At 50.7% G+C, this 19,750-nt stretch overlaps 1 protein-coding gene and 1 long non-coding RNA gene across 2 annotated transcripts in view; both read left to right on the top strand.

Moving 5' to 3' along the window:
• Positions 1–868: 868 nt before the first annotated feature.
• On the top strand, positions 869–13,548 carry ppp1r13l (protein phosphatase 1, regulatory subunit 13 like). The gene is made up of 13 exons (XM_086165122.1): positions 869–975; positions 6,322–6,374; positions 6,457–6,566; positions 7,278–7,746; positions 10,017–10,109; positions 10,380–10,468; positions 10,984–11,329; positions 11,415–11,887; positions 11,980–12,117; positions 12,303–12,436; positions 12,508–12,674; positions 12,745–12,938; positions 13,009–13,548. Exons 2-13 carry the CDS (start codon positions 6,338–6,340, stop codon positions 13,042–13,044), a joined length of 2,286 nt encoding a protein of 761 aa, XP_086021248.1. The 5' UTR covers positions 869–975; positions 6,322–6,337; the 3' UTR covers positions 13,045–13,548.
• A 1,221-nt stretch (positions 13,549–14,769) lies between these two features.
• Positions 14,770–19,750, top strand: part of LOC147224125 (uncharacterized) — a 5,375-nt gene continuing 394 nt past the window's right edge. Inside the window, exons 1-3 of the long non-coding RNA XR_015107500.1 lie at positions 14,770–14,874; positions 17,718–17,812; positions 19,303–19,750. The exon at positions 19,303–19,750 is cut by the window's right edge and continues 394 nt beyond it. This is a non-coding gene — a long non-coding RNA (uncharacterized LOC147224125). The remainder of the gene's footprint in view (positions 14,875–17,717; positions 17,813–19,302) is intronic.

The raw sequence follows: 19,750 nt of genomic DNA, 5'->3' as shown, positions 1-19,750 counted from the left end.
AGCGACTTCAAAGCAAATTTCAGTAGTTTATTTTACGGAAGTAGAAATTAAACTCAATTTCATTAGAAGCTATAAATCAAAAAAAGAATAATAAATGTAGACATTTGACAAGTCAGGATGTTGTGAAACGAACCCCTCGACCAATAAAAGACCCTTGTGAAACTAACTGTGTCTTTTCAATCACGGTCCTTCAAAAGAAAAAAACTACATTACCCACAAACCAACAGAGCTAAGACGACGTCTCTGATTGGTTAGATCACCGTCACTCCAGGAGGCAGCGCCAAAGTTTTAAGATAAATCCAAACTGTGGTGGAGAGAAAGATAACGCCCTCAATAAAATCTCCCAACAACAACGTATGTCAATGTTTCTTTCTTTCTTTTCTTTTCTCTTCTCCCCCCAAAATACGCGGTGGGACGAGAACATTTATTTTCATGAACTCCCCAAAGGGGCGCACCATAAAAACACCTGAACCCGGAAGTACCTTTAGAAAAATAATATAAAAATAGCATAGTAAATACAACAAAGAAAATACATCATATGTGTTTAGAGGTGATTTAAAACGTTTAATTCATTGACATATATATACAGTATAATATCATGAACTTTTTTTCAGGTGAATCTTTTTTTTTTTTATTTAAAACACAACGTAAACATGGGAACTTGAATAAAATCGTTCAGTCAAATAATCACTTCAATAAAACCACCGTGGAGAAAATTATTAAATGGTGCGTAAAGTGTTCCAGGTTGGGGAGTAAAAGTAAATGTAACGAGTAACGCCGGGGGGCCTCACCTGCCCCCCTTTCTCCGCACCTGGGTCGGGTTACAGCCGGAGGGGCCGTCCGATTCCGGCAACGCCTCCGGGACGAACCCTCCGCTGGGGAGGAGGAGGAAGAGGAGGCGGAGAAGGTCCACAACGCTCCGAGGTGGATCCACGCAGGACGCGGAGCCGTTCCTCGGTGGTGTCCCTTCCCGAGGTGAGGAGTTTTGCTTTATTTCTCCGAATCACCCCCTCCCTGGTTCCTCCTTGAAAAGTTTCATTTCGGTTGTCCCTCTGTCCTCCTGCTTTTCTTCCACCATAACGCGAGGAGGAGCTTGTTCTTCTGCGACTAATGAAAATCAGATGTGGCTATTCCCGTCTGCGGGGAAAACCGGGGTCCTGTGCAAGGGGTGGCCCCTCCCGGGGGGCCCCAGCCGCCCAGCGGCCGGGGAAAACCTCCCTCATCCGCAGGGATCCACAACCAACCAAAAAATATTCCGACCATGTCAGGGTTTATTCCGAGGTGCTCATTAAACGCACATATTTACTTGTATTTCCGGTCCTTGGAATTCACACTGCGCATGCGCAGGGAATCAGACGCGTACATCCGTGGGGTTCCCGTGGATGCGATATGTTGCTCCACACGCTCGCCGTCCACGCACACCAGGAATGTTGCGTGTCTCCGAGAGATTCCTGAGTCACGTGGTGCCGGCAAACATCCTGCAGTAGGGTGTGTGTGTGTGTGTGTGTGTGTGTGTGTGTGTGTGTGTGTGTGTGTGTGTGTGTGTGTGTGTGTGTGTGTCATAGATGTTACCCGCCTGGAGAGGCCTAATGACAACTTGTTGGGACTATTTTCATTGGCTGGTATGGAGAAGAATGGTGTGTGTGTGTGTGTGTGTGTGTGTGTGTGTGTGTGTGTGTGTGTGTGTGTGTGTGTGTGTGTGTGTGCGTGCGTGCGCGCGCGCGCGTGTCCCCAGTGGCGTAAAGGTGAAGCATGGAAGTGACTAACTGAGGATAAAGTTTAACGTCCCCTTGTGTGCCCTTTGGGTGGAGTGTCTGAGAACCTCCAGCCTATGTGAGTAACCCGCATGTCATGTTCTGAAGGTGTGTGTGTGTGTGTGTGTGTGTGTGTGTGTGTGTGTGTGTGTGTGTGTGTGTGTGTGTGTGTTACTGACTGAGGTGCAATTGCACAACCCCACCAGGCCTCACCTCACCTCGCCTCCTGGCGTGTGAAGCTTTGAGCCCAGAATCGTCTCCAATCCTAATCTGGATGGATTACAGGCCTCGGCCGGGCCGGAGTTTTCATGGTTGACGCTGACCAGTCAGGAATTCTTGAGAAGTAACATCTGTGTGAGATCCGGGAGCTTATTTACGGGCGAGAGCCTCCCAGCGAGATGGTTTGTTGACCCGTTTGTGATTTTGCAGAAAGTTCTAGAGATGGGATTATATCAAGAGGTTGATTGAGCCAGGCTTGTTTTCACTTTGGACCAGTGTTTGTTTTTGCGATTAAAAATATTATGACAGCGATCCAGCTGCCGACTGAAAGGAAAATACACAAACCAAAAGAGATCATCAGCTAAAACGTCCCCGTTTCACTGTTTTTTGTTTCCAAATTCACCATAGAGCCTTTCTCAACAATAGAGGGCTAACAGCGGGTGGCTAACAGCGGGTGGCTAACAGCGGAAGGGCTAAAAGAATAGGGGACAACAGCAGAGGGGCTAACTGCCAAAGTGCTAAAAACACAAGGGTGACAGCTGAAGGGCTAACTGCAGAGGAGCTAACAACAAAAGGCTAACAGCGAAGGGGCTAGCAACTGAGGGACTGGCAGCTGAAGCGCAAACAATAAAATGCTAACAGCTGATTGTCAACAGCAAAGGGGCTAATGGCTGAAGTACCTCCCTTTACAAAATATAGCCCGGCTGGAAAAAAATACATTATTTAGAGCTAACGGTTAAGGGCTAAAATCAGAAGAGCTAGCAGTTGAGGGGCTAATGGCTGAAGTCTCGACTGGCCCGAAATAGCCTGAAAAAGTCTAAAAGTTGAGGACCAGAGGGGGTACCAGCGGAGCCAACAGAAGATGGACTAACAGTGGCAGAGTTCACAACGCAAGGCTAACACCCAAAGGGCTAACAGAATTGAGGCTACTTGTGGGAGAGCTAAAAGTCGAGGGGCTAACAGCCGATGGGGTACAGGCACAGGTGCTAACAGTGGATGGGGTAACAACGAAAGAGGGGCTAACAGAATGGGGGGGGGGGTAATTGGCAAAGATCTGAAAGTCTAGTAGCTACCAGCAGAGGGGGTAACAGATGGGCTAACAGCGGAGGAGCTCATAACGGAAGGCTAACAGCTAAAGGGCTAACAGCAAAAAACTAACAGAATGGGGTGTAATTGGAGAAGGGCTAACAGTGGGGCAGCTAATAACAGAAGCTGACTGGCTAACAGAGTGGGGGCTAATTGTGGGAGGGCTAAGAGTCAAGGAGCTAACAGCAGAGGTGCTAACACTCGAAGGCTAACTGTTGAACGGCTAACAGAAGAAAGCTAACAGAATGGGGAGTAATTGTGTGTAACCTGTGTGTGTGTGTGTGCACGCGGGCAAGTTTGTGTGTTTGTGTGTGTGTGAGTCAGTCTCATTTTAAAATGCATGAGCTGGCTTTCACACCTGTGGGAACTTCTGCGTCCTTTATCTTGTTTTTTTTTATGTTTTTATTTCCCGGCTCAAATTCCTGAGCCTTCTGCCGGCCGTGACCCGAGCTCCACGGCGACGCTGTGCTCGCCGCTCGTCGCCAGGAGGGAAGCGAGGCCGGCGTTGCGTAATCACTAAGTCACGTCCAAGTTTCCCGGCCGAGAGGAAGGATACGCCATTGTGGCAGCGAAGCGGGGGTTTGTGGAGGGAAGACAACCGACTTCTCAGGACGGCGGAGGAAGGAGGGAGGCACTTTGAGAAGGCTCGGTCCAACATGAGAAGAAAACCTCTGTGGTTTTCATGGAGGTTTCAGCTCCGCTTCTCTAAACCCGGAGCGAAGCCAGAGGCTGCCAGGGCGTGGTCTGCTGTTATTTTGGTTTTTCCTCCATGGAATCCGAACAGAGAAAACCCCAGGTTTGGTTTACGGTTTTATTTATTTATTTTTAAAAAAGCCCAGAGCAGGTCAGCAGGCCTGGAATAGATGCTCCTCAGAAGAACTCTCAGCCAATCACAGCTGTCATTGGGGTGAGAGGCGGGGTTTAACACTAACTGGACAGCTGTCAATCAAAGTCCAACCGTTCAGGCTGTCAGACACACCTACAGACGGCTTGAGGTCCTCAGCCAGCCTGCTGACAGAAGACGGGGAACCTGGAGAGAACCAAGGGAGGAGAACATGGGAGGAACCCAAAGCGAATCCAATCGCAGCCAATCACAGTTGTCGTTGGTACTAGAGGCGGGGCTTAACCCGGCCGGGTTAAATGTCAATCATCGGGTCCGCAGACAGAGACGCCAACCCATTCGCCTCCGCTGTTTCTGGACTGGGAGGAAGATGGAGAAGAACTCATGAGGAGAACCTGGTGGAGAACCTTCAGCAGTGATTCCAGCGACAGCCCGTGATATCCACGGGTTATGGGGCGTTGCTACGGGTGACGCAGAAGCAGCAGGTCATTAAGTCAACGTGAAGCTCATCAACGTAGTCAATGAATTGTCTTTCTCCTCCTCCCTCTTCTGGTCCTCTTTCTCCTCGTGACAATCTCCAAAAAGCATCTGCCAGCACCCGAATGCACCACAGTGATCTAACCCAGGGCCAAGTGTGTGTGTGTGTGTGTGTGTGTGTGTGTGTGTGTGTGTGTGTGTGTGTGTGTGTGTGTGTGTGTGTGCGCGCGCACTTACTTGCAAGTTCATCAAAGTGTCCCTTTTTCATTTTGTATTTATGTGCTTTTGTCTCCTGACGGCACCTGAATGCACCATGGTGATCTAACCCACAGCCAAGTGTGTGTGTGTGTGTGTGTGTGTGTGTGTTGTGCACTTGCAAGTTCACCAAAGTGTTTTTTTTTATTTTTTTCTTATTTTTGTGCCTTTGTCTCCTGACAGCACCTGAATGCACCACAGTGATCTAACCAAGGTCCAACTGTGAGTGTGTGTGTGTGTGTGTGTGTGTGTGTGTGTGTGTGTGTGTGTGTGTGTGTGTGTGTGTGTGTGTGTGTTGTGCACTTGCAAGTTCGCCAAAGTGTTTTTTTTTTATTTTATTTTTGTGCTTTTGCCCCCTGACGGCACCTGAACACACCACGGTGATCTAACCCAGGATGAATGTGTGTGTGTGTGTGTGTGTGTGTGTGTGTGTGTGTGTGTGTGTGTGTGTGTGTGTGTGTGTGTGTGTGTGTGCCCACTTGCAAGTAATCAAAGTGTGTGTAAAAGTATATGCCGGAAGCAGGCGAAAGTGGATGTAGGGTTTGTCGGGGTAAACACCCTCCAGCGGAGATAAGCGTCCCAGACGTTCCAGGAATGGGGGCGGGGCTTATGTAACAGGTTTGTTCCAGTAAAGTTGTCGGGGTCACACACACACACACACACACACACACACACACACACACACACACTGTTGTCCCAAGGAAAGTACTCCTCCACGTTGTTCCCCACGTCAGCACCGCTCGCCGAATGGCAGCCGCTGAGGTGTTCAGGTTCCGTGCCACGCGTGGGAAAAAGCTTTTTTATTTTGACGGGAATAAATGTGGTGTTGGTCGTCATGGTGACGCAGCGGTGAGATCTTCTGCTTGAAGGTTCCTTGATCTATGTGTGGTTCTCCTGTCTGGGTTCCTTCCACGTTCTTCTGCCTCACCTCGCTCAATGTTCTTCTGCTTGGGTTCTCAAACACTTCCTGTCTAAGTTCAAATGTCCCATAGAAAACATCAAAGATTTCAGGTTTATAAGCTAACATCAAAGGTCTCAAATCGAACATCAAAGGTCTCAAATCTAACGTCAAAAATCCGACGTCTCATTTCTAAAATCAGACGACTCACTTCTAAATTCAGATGTCTCTCGTCCAAAATCAGACGTCCGGAATTTAAAATCAGACTTCTCAAGTCAAACATCAAATGTCTCGTATGCAAAATCGAGTGTCTCAAGTTAAACATCAAACGTCTTGCGATACACATCAAACGGCTCGAGTCAAACATCAAATGTCTCGTATCCGAAATCGAATGTCTGAAGATGAACATCAAACATCTTGCGATACACATCAAACGTCTCGAGTCAAACATCAAACGTCTCGAGTCAAACATCAAACATTTCGAATCTACACAATTTGGTCCACCGTCTAACATCTAATGCTCCTGACTTGTCCTCAAACCTCTGAAAATCAAACCTGTTTTCATACCATAAAACTGAGAAGGTCCACAATAAATCATCCTTGACGTCGTGACGCCAGCTGTTGTTGAGTCAGCGCTTCCCCGCCAGTCACGCCAGCGTTACGGCGGCGGCGGCCCCGGGGCTAAGGGGCGCAGCTCCCCTGCCTCGGCTGTAAATCATCCGGAGAACCACAGAACGCCGCCTCCATCGGAGCCTTCCTCAAAGTTCTGATCTTCTCCGTGTCTCCTCCAGGAGCCGACCGTCCACCATGAGCTCGCAGGCCAGCTTCGGCAGCAACATGCTGTGTGAGTCCCGGCGGCGTCCGGCGAACGTCTTCTACTTCTTCTTCCTGTCCCTCGGCCCTAATCTCCTCGCTTTCGTCCCCAGTCCAGACCATCAACGACGACCTGAACGCCTCGCTGGCCACGGCGGACCAGCTGTCCAAGCAGTTCGACTCCATGCTGAAGGAGGCCTCGTCCAGCACGCCGGCGTCCCAGGTGCTCGTTCAGCGTTGCATCCCTGCAGCTGTGGCTGACAGGCCCGGGCAGGTTCTCCTGTTTGGCTGGTTTTTACATGATTAAAAATAAGCCGTGGAACCAGGAAGACCAGGCAGGGAAGCGGCTTCCTCCAGAGAAGAAGCCTCAGGACATGTAGCTTATTCCTCTACATGCTTAAACAAACCAGAAGAAATAAGAATTAGTGGTATTTTAAAAACAACGTTCTGGTTTTTCACTGGACGGTAAGAATATCTGTTTTTACCGTTCGGTCACAGCAGAGATGTCAATCATTCAGTCTCTGCTAGCCTAGCTGTGATTGGCTGTGAGGACCGATCCCCTGGACCAATCAATATCCAGCAATTCACCCTCTCATGCTCTGCTAGCCTAGCTGTGATTGGCTGTGAGGATTGATCCCCTGGACCAATCAACATCCAGCAATTCACCCTGTCATGCTCTGCTAGCTTAGCTGTGATTGGCTGTGAGGATTGATCCCCTGGACCAATCAACATCCAGCAATTCACCCTCTCATGCACACATGGTGACAAACGGTGAACCTCCTGCATGTGTGAGGAACCTGAAGGAACCCCATGCAGACACCGACTGAACCAGAGTTGGTGGTACCTCCTAGTTTGAGATGTTCTTTTCTGGGGTGGGGGGGTTCTCCAGATGTTTCTGTTAGGGTGAGAACCTCACGGGTGGTCTTCTCTGTAGGTGGAGGTCCTCCGTCAGAGCAGCACCTCGTCCCTCAGAGAGAAACCCAAGCCGGGCGCCTCCTTCCCCCTGAGGGAGTCGAGCAGCACCAGCTCCCTGCCGTTCTCCGTCGCCTTCCTCCCCGCCGAGTCCAAGAGCGTCCCTCCGTCCCCGGACTTGTCCTTCAGCCCGCAGTCGTCCCCGAAGATCCACAGGTCCGCGCACTCCCCCCTTCCCCGCTCCGACATCTTCTCCTACGGCCCTCGCAGCCCCAAGCGCTCGCCGGACAGCCGCCGCCGAAAGTCGTCGACCGGCTACCAGGACCGGAGCCCGTCCCCGAGCTCCTCTCCGTCCGGCCTGCTGTCGCCCTACGAGTCCTCCCAGATGGGCCGGCGGTCCCCGCGGCCGGAGAGGGGGCCCTCGCCGCTGTCCTTCAACCCCCCCGGGGCCGCCACGCTGCCCAGGAACCTGTCCGGGTTCAGGAGCACCGGTGAGATTACGCTGTTCTGCTACCGGCCGCCCAGACCCAAAGACAGGTTGGGACGTGGTTTGATCGGATGAAGGTCGCCGTGGTCACGTTATTCCCACGACGGATGAACTGCCTGCAATCTCGGTTTGAGTTTATTGACCCTAATCCCGATTTGAGTTCAGTAACTGTAATCCCAGTTTGAGTTTAGTGACTGTAATCCCACGTCGGATGAACTGCCTGTCGTCCCGGTTTGAGTTTACTGACCCTAATCCCAATTTGAGTTCAGTAGCCATAATCCCAGTTTGAGTTTAGGGACCGCAATCCCAGTTTGAGTTTACTGACCTTAATCCCAGTTTGAGTTTAGTGACTGTAATCCCAATTTGAGTATAGTGACTGTAATCCCATGTCGGATGAGCTGCCTGTTATTCCGGTTTGAGTTTAGGGACTGCAATCCCAGTTTGGATGAACTGGTTGTAATCCCAGACTGATATTATTGGCTGTAGTCCCAGTTTGAGTGAACTGCCTGTATCCCAATTCGACTATGACTGTAATCCAGTTTTGGGTGAACTGGTCGTAATCCCACTTTGAGTCTATTGGCTGTAATCCAGGTTTGACATAATCAATTGTAATCCTATATTGAGATTATCGGCGGTAATCCCACTTTGAGTGAACTGGTCATATACCCAGATTGAGTTTATTGACTGTAATCCCAGTTCTATTGAATTGACTGTAATCCTGGGTAGAGTAATCCCACCTTGAATCAACGGGCTATAATCCATGTTTTAGTTTACTGACCCTAATCCCAGTTTGAGATTATCGACCGTAATCCCACTTTGGGCGAACTGGTCATATACCCAGATTGAGTTTATTGACTGTAATCCCAGTTCTATTGAACTGACTGTAATCCTGGTTAGAGTAATACCACTTTGAATCAACTGGCTATAATCCCTGTTTGAGTTTACTGACAGCATTCCCAGTTGGAGTATGACTGTAATCCCGGTTGTAGTGAACCGGCTCTAATCCCACTTTCAGTGTCTGTAGCCCCATATGAGTGTATTGACTGTAGTTTGAGTGGTGAGCTGTTAGAGACCACGGCGTGTAATCCCAGATTGAGTTTGGCTGTAATCCCAGTCTGACTGAACCGGCTCTAATCTCAGTCTCAGTTTAACTCAATCCCATATTCAGTTTATTGATTGTGATCCCGCTTTGAGTGAGCTCGCCGTAATCCCAGTCTCAGTTTGACTGAATCCTAGTCTCAGTTTATTGACCAACCTCCGGTGCCAGCTAAACCGAAGCTGATCCCTGAACCGGTGGAAACTAATCCAGTTTAAGAGACGGTTGACTACCCACCTCGGGAACCAATCAGAGTGTCCGCCCCGGCCCCGCCGCCGTCACCTCACAGGAACTGACCTCTGAGGTCCAAACTGCACTCTTACTCAACACCAAGCCAAATGAGTTTAATCCCGGTTTTGGCAAATGTTCAGATTGCCTTTCGGTTGGCAGCCAGGTGTGCGCATGTGACCCCGCTGGGCCGGCACTCATTGGTCCTTGGGTCCCTTTGAACATTTTTTGGAACTGCTTCAGATTTTCTGTGAAGTAACCTCAGATTATGGTTTGTTTATTTGTTTATTTGATAGTGTACATTAATGAACATCCATTCAGACGCATCTGATAGATGTAAATATGCCGGATTGTAGCAAAGATGCTAATTTACATCCGCAGTCCCTCGGCAGGTAACTGAAAGACACAACAAGACATAAGAAAGAGCAAGAGGTTACAATAACAGCACAGTTCATTACTAAGAAGTTAAGAGTTAGTGGTTACGGGACTGATTTCCTTTCAACCACTGCTTGAGGTGAGTTTTAAAGGTTTGTCATTTTGGACACTCCCTAATGGCAAGTGAGACTCTTCCAGATCTTGCCTTAACAGAAAGAGCATTTTGTCCAATGGCTGTTTTTCTGAGCGGGACCTCAGAGTCCCCTCTAGAGGAGGCCCTGGTCCTGAGACCACTGTTAGCCCTTTTTTTGAGAAAGTCCGACATGGGAGGTGGGGCAAGTCCATGTAACACCTTGTACATTAGACAAGCCATTTAGAAAAATAAGGCAAATTTTTGATGATTAACGACAGTGTACAGGGCGACCGGCCCATTGCCCAGGCAGAAACAAGGCACTGTCTTTGCTCCCTCACAGTTGAAGCCTCCTGAAGCTATACTTTTGTTCTTCAGAGCATTCCTTCTCTTGACATTTCCTCCTCGCCTCCCCCCATCCCCACTCCGTCTTGCTCCATCCTAGATGAAGGTGTGCAGCGACAGAGGAGCCCTGGCAAGTGGAACGAGACGGATCTGGACCTGTCCTATGAGAGGAAACCGCACCACACCTACGACAGTTGGTTGACTCGTCTCACGCGACAGCCTCCCGGGTGTTTGGACAGCAACAATCAATCAAATATGAATCTATCTACTATTTGTTTTTTGCCCCAACAGGGCTCAAAGTTTAGAATTTGCCATTCCTAGACGGCACTCTTCATCTTTTAGATATTAAAGTGAAGGTCTTGCAACCTGTTGCTGTCCAAGTACTTGAAGATGTGACTAATACCGGCTTCTGCTTCATGTGTTGATTTGTCCCGTCCTAACGGCTAAAACCTTCCCGCCACAGAGACGGAGTGGCTGCGACCGTCGGTGCCGAACAGCAACTGGAGAGAATCCAACCTCGACGGCCCCCCGCCGGCCCAGAGCCCCAAAAAGGCATGTTTGCTGCTTTTTCTTTTTCCCAGGTTCTTCAGGGGACCTTCAGTCATCTCTACTCTGCGTCTTCTCCTCTCACACCATCTGTGTGTCCTTTACTTGTATGTCAAATAGAAACATACAGCCATTCAACCCCTTACTTGTATGTCAAAGAGAAACATACAGCCATTCAACCCCTTACTTGTATGTCAAAGAGAAACATACAACCATTCAACCATTACTTGTTTGTCAAATAGAAACATACAACCATTCAACCCCTTACTTGTATGTCAAATAGAAACATACAACCATTCAACCCTTACTTGTTTGTCAAATAGAAACATACAACCATTCAACCCTTACTTGTATGTCGAATAGAAACATACAACCATTGACCCCCTTACTTGTATGCCCAATAGAGATATACAACCAGTCACCCTCATTCACCGGTCACATAGAGACATACTAAATTCGCTCTTATTTATGTCACATAGAGACATTTAGCCACTCACCTTTGCTCCCTCCACTTCTTCCAGTTCGCCCATGGTTCTCTTCCTCGGAACGCCCGGATCTCCATCCCCCCGGACGCCACGTCACCGCTCCACTCCCCCTACCACCCCCAGCCCATCATCTCCCGCATCTCCATCCCGCCGGTGTCGACACAGTCCCGCCAGAGGAAACCTATCCCCCTGTCCGTCATCATGCGCCTCCAGAACCCGCACTGGGGGGCCATGTCCCCCCGGGGCCCTGGGAGGGCGGGTCCAGAAGGGGACATGGGTCCCTACCCCCCGCACATGTCCACTCATAGGGAATTCTTCCGGCAACAAGGGAAGCTGCAACAGCACCCTCCTGAGCTGAGGCAGCCTGCCATCTACAGTGACGGTAGCCCACCCCCCCACACATGCTAATGTTAGCATAGCATGTTAGCTTAGCACGGTGTGATTCACCTGTATGTGTGTGTCAGCAGCTCTGAACCCGGGGGACATCGATGCAGAGTTGGAGCGCATGGACTTTGTGCATCACATGCCCGTGATCGGCGAATCCCTCGGCCCGTCGGAGGGCGGCAAGGAGGCGGAGCCTGGTCCGGCGCCGGGAAGCAGAGCCCCCCGGCCACTCAGCCCCACCAGGCTGCAGCCCGTGGTGGCCCCCGAGGCCCAGCGCCAGGAGATCCCCAACCTGGAGGAGCTCCTGCGCATCAGGGCGGAGATACCACGCGCCCTGAAGAGGCGCGGCTCGGTGGACCACTCGCAGCCGCTGAAGAAGACCTCCCACTACCAGCCCAACCAGTACAGGAACCTCATCAACAAGCTCTTCCAGCGGAAGGTCCACCGCCAGAAGGGCGAGCAGGGGAGCGAGACCAGCAGCTCCTCGGAGGGGGAGGACCAACCCGCCCTTCCACCTTCCCTTCCGACTCAGACGCCCCCCTCCCAAGATCACAGAGTAAGAAGCCCCCATCAATAACCGCATCACCGATTGACAGCCGTAGCTAGCTAGCGCTTCTTCTACGTCAACCATCTCCCATCTCCGCCCAGAGCTTCCATTCCATCCTGCGGCGGGCCAAGAGGGAGCACCGGTCCACGTCCAGACGGGCCCGGCTGAGCCCGCTGGTGCTGCTGCTGGACGGGGCGCTGGTGGGGGAGCTGGAGACGGTGCAGCGGGCGGTGCAGGAGGTGCGAAACACACTCGGGGACGACTGGTAGCATGTTAGAACACGATGATAGCCTAGCATGGACTATTACCATGTTCTACCACGAGCAAGGACTGTTATGGTGCTATAACACGGTGATACCCATGCACGGACGAGTACCGTGTATAACATGTTTGGTTTTTTTTTTTACCCCCATCTTCACGTCAGATGAGCGACCCGAGCCAACCCAACGACGAGGGCATCACCGCGCTCCACAACGCCATCTGCGGCGGCCATTACAACGTGGTGGACTTCCTGGTCCGCATCGGCGCCAACGTCAGCGCGCCGGACAGCCACGGCTGGTAAGGAGACGCCGAGAGGAACTTCTGAGGAACTTCTCAGGCCTTACGAGGAACTTCTCTCCCATTTCCAGGACGCCGCTGCACTGCGCCGCCTCCTGCAACGACCGGCCCCTGTGCGAGTTCTTGGTGCGTAACGGCGCCGCCGTCATGGCGATGACGGAGAGCGACGGCGCCACGGCGTCCCAGAAGTGCGACCCGTACGCCGTCGGGTTCGAGGACTGCGAGACCTTCCTGAGGGGTGAGGCCACGTCGATTTTTTTTGTTTGTTTGTTTCTCGCGTGATCTTCAACGCGTCCGTCCGCCGCCAGGCGTGGAGGACGCCATGGGGCTGGAGAACAGCGGCGTGCTCTACGCCCTGTGGAGCTACCCGGCGCAGGGGGGCGACGAGCTGAGCTTCAGGGAGGGCGACATGGTGACCATCCTGCAGAAGCCGGAGGGCTCGGCGTGGTGGTGGGCGGCGCTGTGCGGCAGGGAGGGCCTCGTACCCAACAACTACTTCGGGGTGAGTCCTTCTCGTCGGGGTTCCACCTTCACCCCAAAAACCTTCACCAACCAGGTGTCTCCTCCCGCAGCTCTTCCCCAAGGTTCGGCCCAAGTCCCTCTGCTGAGATCCTCGAAGAACCTCCATCACACCGGGGTTTTGTTTGTTTACTTTTTTGTTTAGCACGATTGCCGACCCCAACACACACACACACACACACACACACACACACACACACACACACACACACCCGCTGTGAACATGTAACCGTCCTTAACCGTATTAATTCCTGTAGTGCTCTCATGGCAAAGTGACAGTTTAGGTGTTTTGTTTTTACTGAAAGGCAAGATGGTGGCGGGTAGAATGAGGTCAGAGGAAGTTTTAGTTTGAAGTAATTCACTAAGAACCCCCTCGAGGGGCTTTTAATTGTGTATTTTGTTGTTCCACATGCTGCCTTTACTCGTAACAGGTTTTTCTGCTGTTCTGTGTGTGTGTGTGTGTGTGTGCGTGCGCGTGCGTGTCCACACATGTCATGTGCTGTGTGTATTCTCTACTATTTGTTTACTTCCACTGTGTATCTGTGTATTTTGATGCAAAATAACGAGGCTATAATAAACCCTCCATTTCTGAAGCACTGGTGGTCAGTCTTTGTTGAGTGAGAGGGAGGAAATATGTGTGTGTGTGTGTGTGTGTGTATGTGTGTGTGTGTGTGTGTGTGTTCCCAACAATTGCATATGAGCAGGATGATTGTGTAACCCTCTTTGAACCACGGTTTAGGTTGATGGAGACCTGGAGGACCACCTCATATACATACACACACACACACACACACACACACCACACACACACACAACCGCTATGGCTGAGCGGTTGTCATGATGTGTTTGTGGAGCGCCCTCTAGTGGACGGATAGTGAACTACCAATTGGAGCGTAAATATCACAAGAAAAATGTGAACATGCTTTAAAATTATTCAAAAGAATATTAAAATATGCTAGTTGTTTCTTAATTGTTAACAATGTCAATAAATAACCGGATATCCTGAAAACATATTGAATAGTACTTCTGCTGCCTCCGAGGTACTTCTACTGCAGAGTACTGCTACTTTGTACTGCTACTGCTACTTTGTGTAAAAAGCAAATACTCCGTTTCCCCTTGAGGCAGGTGTTGTTTATCTCCAGCCCTACCGAGTGTGTATGGGTTTTTCCACGTGTGTGTGTGTGTGTGTGTGTGTGTGTGTGTGTGTGTGTGTGTGTGTGTGTGTGTGCGTGTGTGTGTGTGTCGACGCTGAACCCCCGCTGGCTGCCATGTCCTGTAGTTCCACTTTTGGCCACACGGGGGCGCAGTGAGTCGGACCTCTTCTGTGAGGGCTTTTTCACTCCACCCTCTTCACACACACACACACACACACACACACACACATTTTCCCGCAGGTAAATAATTCAGAAGCTCTCGGTGGATGGAAAACTGAGGTCTGAATAAGAGGGTGAATGGTTGTGTGTGTCAGTATGCAGCTCTGTGATTGGTCCAGTGTGAACAATCACAGCTGTGATTGGCTCCAGCACCCCATGATCTTCAGCGACGATGAATGAATGAATGACTAAAAGATGGGAACCTCTGAACACATTTTCTTGGTTTCTCTCACACACACACATCATTTGTAAGACCTGAAAACACTTGATAGCCTTAACCTTGACAATTTATATTTTATTGTATTTCTTATTCTCCCTCCTTCCTACTATTATTTATTATTGTTATGTTTTTGCTTGAAACTCTGGCACAACAATTTCCTTCGGGATAAATAAAGTTGTTCTCATCTCATAAACATCCCAGCACTGATTTACTCCCACCAGGTGCAACCCCAGGAATGTCCCTCCCGGTTACCGTGGAGATGCTAGACGGCGGAGACCCTCTTCCATCCTCCCTCCGGCGGTGGATGAACATCTGCAGATGAAACGGTAAGATTGCGAGTCGTCCTGTTGCTCGCCGCTGCCCCCGCTGGCCGGGAGGATGAACTGCAGCGGTCGATGCCCGGGGTGTGGGGGGACTGCTGGCGAAGCTTTTCTGTTTTCAACCTCAGTCCCGTCAGCAGACAGCGGCCCGTCAGGGTCCAGAGGGCCGGCGGACGCGAGTGATGACACTGCAGGACGGGGAAATGATGTGGCGAGCGAGGCAGGGGGGGTATGGGAGACGGGTGAGGGAATAACCAGCCAATGTGTGATTTATAGCGGTGAGGAAACACAGCACCAGGCAGAAGAGGTGCCTCCTCAGCACCTCCAGCACCAGTGCTGTGCTAATAACCTCCGTCCTTGTAATAACACAGTAATAGCATGTAATAACAGTGTTGTAAGCGCGTATTCACGTCCCGTGGGGTTTCAAATCGATCGATCGATCGGATAAGGAGGTTGTCCTGCCGACGACGAAGACCTCCGGGTAGGAGGCCGTGTTGGCGTCCGCGGCCTCTTCCCGTGGAGTCGACCACGGGGTCGCCGAGGTGAGCCGGCGGCGGCGGAGCCTTCTGTCATGTTTTCATCTTTAAGCCCCGCCCCCACTCCGTGAAGGGATGAATAATAGAGGAGAACTTGTCCTCCGCCGCCGCCGCCGCCGCTCCTCGCTTAAATAAATCATGCCGGTCTTCAGAAGGACAAGTCCATCAGCGGCGGTGGAAGTGGCATGCGGGTTTCGCCGCCACCATTTTGTCCCCCCGCCCTGTATATTTATATATACTGTTCCCATTTAACGTTAATGGGAGTTGCCAGCAGCCCAACAACATCTCCCCTTCACCCTCCCCTGGGAAACCACTTGTTCATGTCTCCGTGCACACACACACACACACACACACACACACACACACACACACACACACACACACAGGTGAGCTCAAAAGAGGTCGAGGACGCAGGAAACAACAATAGAAAACACAAGTCATTTCTAATAACAGGAAGTCCACACTGTACAGGTGTTTTCACAGCCGCGTGTGTGTGTGTGTGTGTGTGTGTGTGTGTGTGTGTGTGTGTGTGTGTGTGTGTGTGTGTGTGTGTGTGTGTGTGTGTGTGTGTGTGTGTGTGTGTGTTCACTCATCAGACGCTTGCTGTCTTCATGTGCCACACACTCCAGATGCCACACACCCACACCATCACTCGCCATTTATGCAGAATAGCAACTCTTTCAAATGGACATAGGCATCTCACACACACACACACACACACACACACACACACACACACACACACACACACACACAGACCTCCATTGTTGGAGGGTTTAATCACTTTAATTGCCAAAAGGCCTTTTATTTCATTATTTACCGCCGTTTCAATGCTATCCAGCAGTGTGTGTTTATATGCGTGAGCGTGTGTGTGTGTGTGTGTGTGTGTGTGTGTGTGTGTGTCCGTGGTATTTTCTCGCTGTCCGGTTTGATTAGCGGCCCCCGCCGTCCCTTCCAAATGTCCCTAACGAGGGCGGCGTCTCCGCTCACAGCCGAGGTTAATGAGGACGGGGGGATGATGGGGGGAGTCACTCCATCTGGGGGAAGAAGGGAAAAAGAGAGAGAGACAAAAAAAAAAGTGCACAATAGATGTGCGAGTGTGTGTTGTTGTGCGTTGACCCCAGCCGAACACCTTCTGGACGGTCGTCCTGCGTGGAGAAGCTCTCCGCTCCGTCAGGTGTCGCCGTCCCTCAACAAAAGAAATGATATTTTGTTATCAACCCTGTGGTCTCGGTTGCAGACCATCATTCCCCTTCTCACTCAGACGCCATTAGAGACATTTAACCGTTCAACCAACAATTAATCTCTCATAAATAGATATAATTATTCATCCTCTCGTCCACATGTCTTATAGTGTCATAAAAACATTCACCCTCTCACATAAAAACATGCATTTATTCACCCTCTCATCCACACCTGAGCAGCAGACTTCACCCTCCTCCATGTTATTTATCAGGCTTTGTGCATATGTGTGTGTGTGTGTGTGTGTGTGTGTTGGAGCAGCTGTCGGGAGAGATCTCGTCAAACAAAAAAAAAAAAAAAGCCAACATTTATTTTAGAACCCAGACATACGGAAAGAGGGAAAGTAGAAATAAAACATGGAGGGCCGGCGGCGGCGTGGTCATGTGACTCCGCCATGACGTCATCGACAACCCCCGCCTCCTGCACTGTTACATCACAAACACATGCATATTTGAACGTGCAGGTCCCCTGACATCACTGTGTGTGTGTGTGTGTGTGTGTGTGTGTGTGTGTGTGTGTGTGTGTGTGTATGTGTGTGTGTGTGTGAGAGAGAGAGAGTACACATGTGCATTCGCATCACGCCATATAATTAATTTAGCGCTACATTAATCTCACCCAGCCTGTCTCACCTGGTAATCCTGGCAGACGGCTCTCCAGGTACAGGAAACCAATCGTGTGTGTGTGTGTGTGTGTGTGTGTGTGTGTGTGTGTGTGTGTGTGTGTGTGTGTGTGTGTGTGTGCTCTCTCCGCTTTCTAAAAAGTCCCAGCGTCTCGTAGCTAGATAAATATTTCAAGCCTTCAGAAGCACTGTGCTGAGACACGCTGTGTATGTGTGTGTGTGTGTGTGTGTGTGTGTGTGTGTGTGTGTGTGTGAGAAAGAGAGGGATGTTGTATTTCAGCCCCCCCCTCCCCCAGCTCTGCAACGTTCACTTTCACTGATCAGCTGGCAAAAGTACTCACACACACACACACACTCACACACACACACACACACACCTCTTGTTGGGCCCCGCTCAGTGACAGGGGATAACAGATTGCGTCTTTTGTGAAGCATCGATGTGTTCCTGGCAGGAGGAGGAAGAGGAGTGGGCCCAGAGAGCAAGCCAGGATGAAGATGGATCACACATGGATACGTGCACGCTCCTCACGCCGAACATCTGAACACGGTGCATCTACACACACACACACACACACACACACACACACACACACACACACACACACACCCTTCAAAGTTGGATAGTAAACCTGAAAACAGGTAAATAGTCCGGGCTGTTGCTAGTTAGGGTTAGAAGCTTTGGCTAGCTGAGGATGCTGGTTGTTGGGAGCGGAGGGACTGGTTATTTGGCTAGTTGGCTAGTTGGCTAGTTGGGACAGTGGGTGTATCTGGTATTTCTGATAGTGGGTGTATCCGGTTGGGGACAGTGGGTGTATCTAGGTGGGGAGAATTGACGTGGCTAGTTGGGCACAGTGGGAGTGGTTACCTGAGGATAGTGGCCTTGGCTGGCCGGGATAGTAGTGTTGGCTACTTTAAGTAAGTGGGTGCGGCTAGTTGGGGACACTGGGTGTGGTTAGTGGGGGACACTGGGTGTGGTTAGTTGGGGACCGTTGCCTTGGATAGATCGGGCAGTGGCTTCAAGTCGTTGGGGACAGTTGCTTTGGCTAGTTTAGGGCAGTGAGGTATCTAGATGTGGACAGTAGGGGTGGGTACTTGGGGATAGTGGCCTTGGCTTGGTGGGACAGTGGAGTTGGCTACTTTGGTGCAGTGGGTGTCTCTCATTGTGGACAGTAGGCGTGGTTAGTTGGGGAAAGCTGCAATGACTAGTTGGGGCAGTAGTTTGGTGCAGTCGGTGTCTCTAGTTGTGGACAGTGGGCGCAGCTAGTTGTGAGCAGTGGGCGTTACTTGGGCCAGTGGGTGTTGCTAGTCTGTGCAGTTGCCTTGACAAGTTTGGCACTGTAGATGTGGCTAGTTCAGAGCATTGGGGTATCTAGATGTGGACAATAAGAGTGGTTACTTAGGGATGGTGGTCTTGGCTACTTTGGGGCAATGGTTAGTTGGGGAAGTAGTTTGGTGCAGTGGGTGTAACTTGTTGTGGATAGTGGGCGCGGCTAGTTGAGGGAAGTACACGTTGCTGGTTGGGGGCAGTCGTGTTGTAACTAGGACCAGTGGGCATGGCTAGTTGGCGACAGTTGCCTTGGCACAGTTGAGGACAGTTTGGTCTCTAGATATAGACAGTAGGAGTGGTGATGTGGGGACAGAAGGTTTTGGGGAAATGGGTGTATCTTGTTGAGGACAGTAGGCTTGACCAGTTGAGGGCAGTGGGAGCAGTTACTTACGGATAGTGGACGTGGCTAGTTTTTGGGGACAGTGGGCGTCATCTCTTGCCACCAGTGGGCATGGCTTGTCGGCACAGAAACATGTTAGTGTGTGAAGGAATCAGACCCGACCTCTTTGGGCTGACTCAGTCTGGTAGTGTGTGAGCTGATGACAGAGCCGAGGGCTAACACATGGTGCCAACCACCGATGACGAAGAGGGAAACAGGAAACATCAGAAGCTGAAGAGGACAGAAGTTGGCAGGAGTATCAAATCATGCAATTTGCAATTATTTGATAATGCAATTAGTTTGACGTCCAGATGGTCTTTGTCGGTCCCAGGGTTCTTTGGTTGCTCTCTTGGGGCAGCGGGACGGGTCCAGGTCCAGGATGATTGTCCTCAACACCCTTTTAAGGGCCTCCAGGTCAACTACCAGGCAACTTCTGTACCAGACTAAGAGGCTACTGGTAAGGACACTCATAGCACCCCTGCTGTACCTTCTTGGTGGTTGGTGGTGTTGGTGGACCAAGTCGGGTCGTCCGTGATATGCACTCCAAAGAACTTGGTGCACAGGTTGGGTGCTGTTGCTAAGGCATCATCGGTAGTTTGGGATGGTATGCAAACAGGATCGGGTCAAGTGCAATGCAAAGACCAGATGTTCTCCGGACCTTGACTAGATGTTCAAAGCACCTCGTCTTGGCGGGAGCAGGTGCTCTGAGACTGCGGTCCGTCACAGTTCAGGCTGGGTAGCAGTATGACCCTGGCGCCTTGGAAACCTGCTGGTATGAC

Source organism: Fistularia commersonii, chromosome 18, assembly GCF_037954325.1.
Source record: "Fistularia commersonii isolate RoL2024-O1a breed Wild chromosome 18, RoL_Fcom_v1.0, whole genome shotgun sequence".
NCBI lineage: Eukaryota > Metazoa > Chordata > Actinopteri > Syngnathiformes > Fistulariidae > Fistularia > Fistularia commersonii.
The sequence above is the reverse complement of the archived record's forward strand: the minus strand, read 5'-3'. Positions and strand labels throughout refer to the sequence as shown.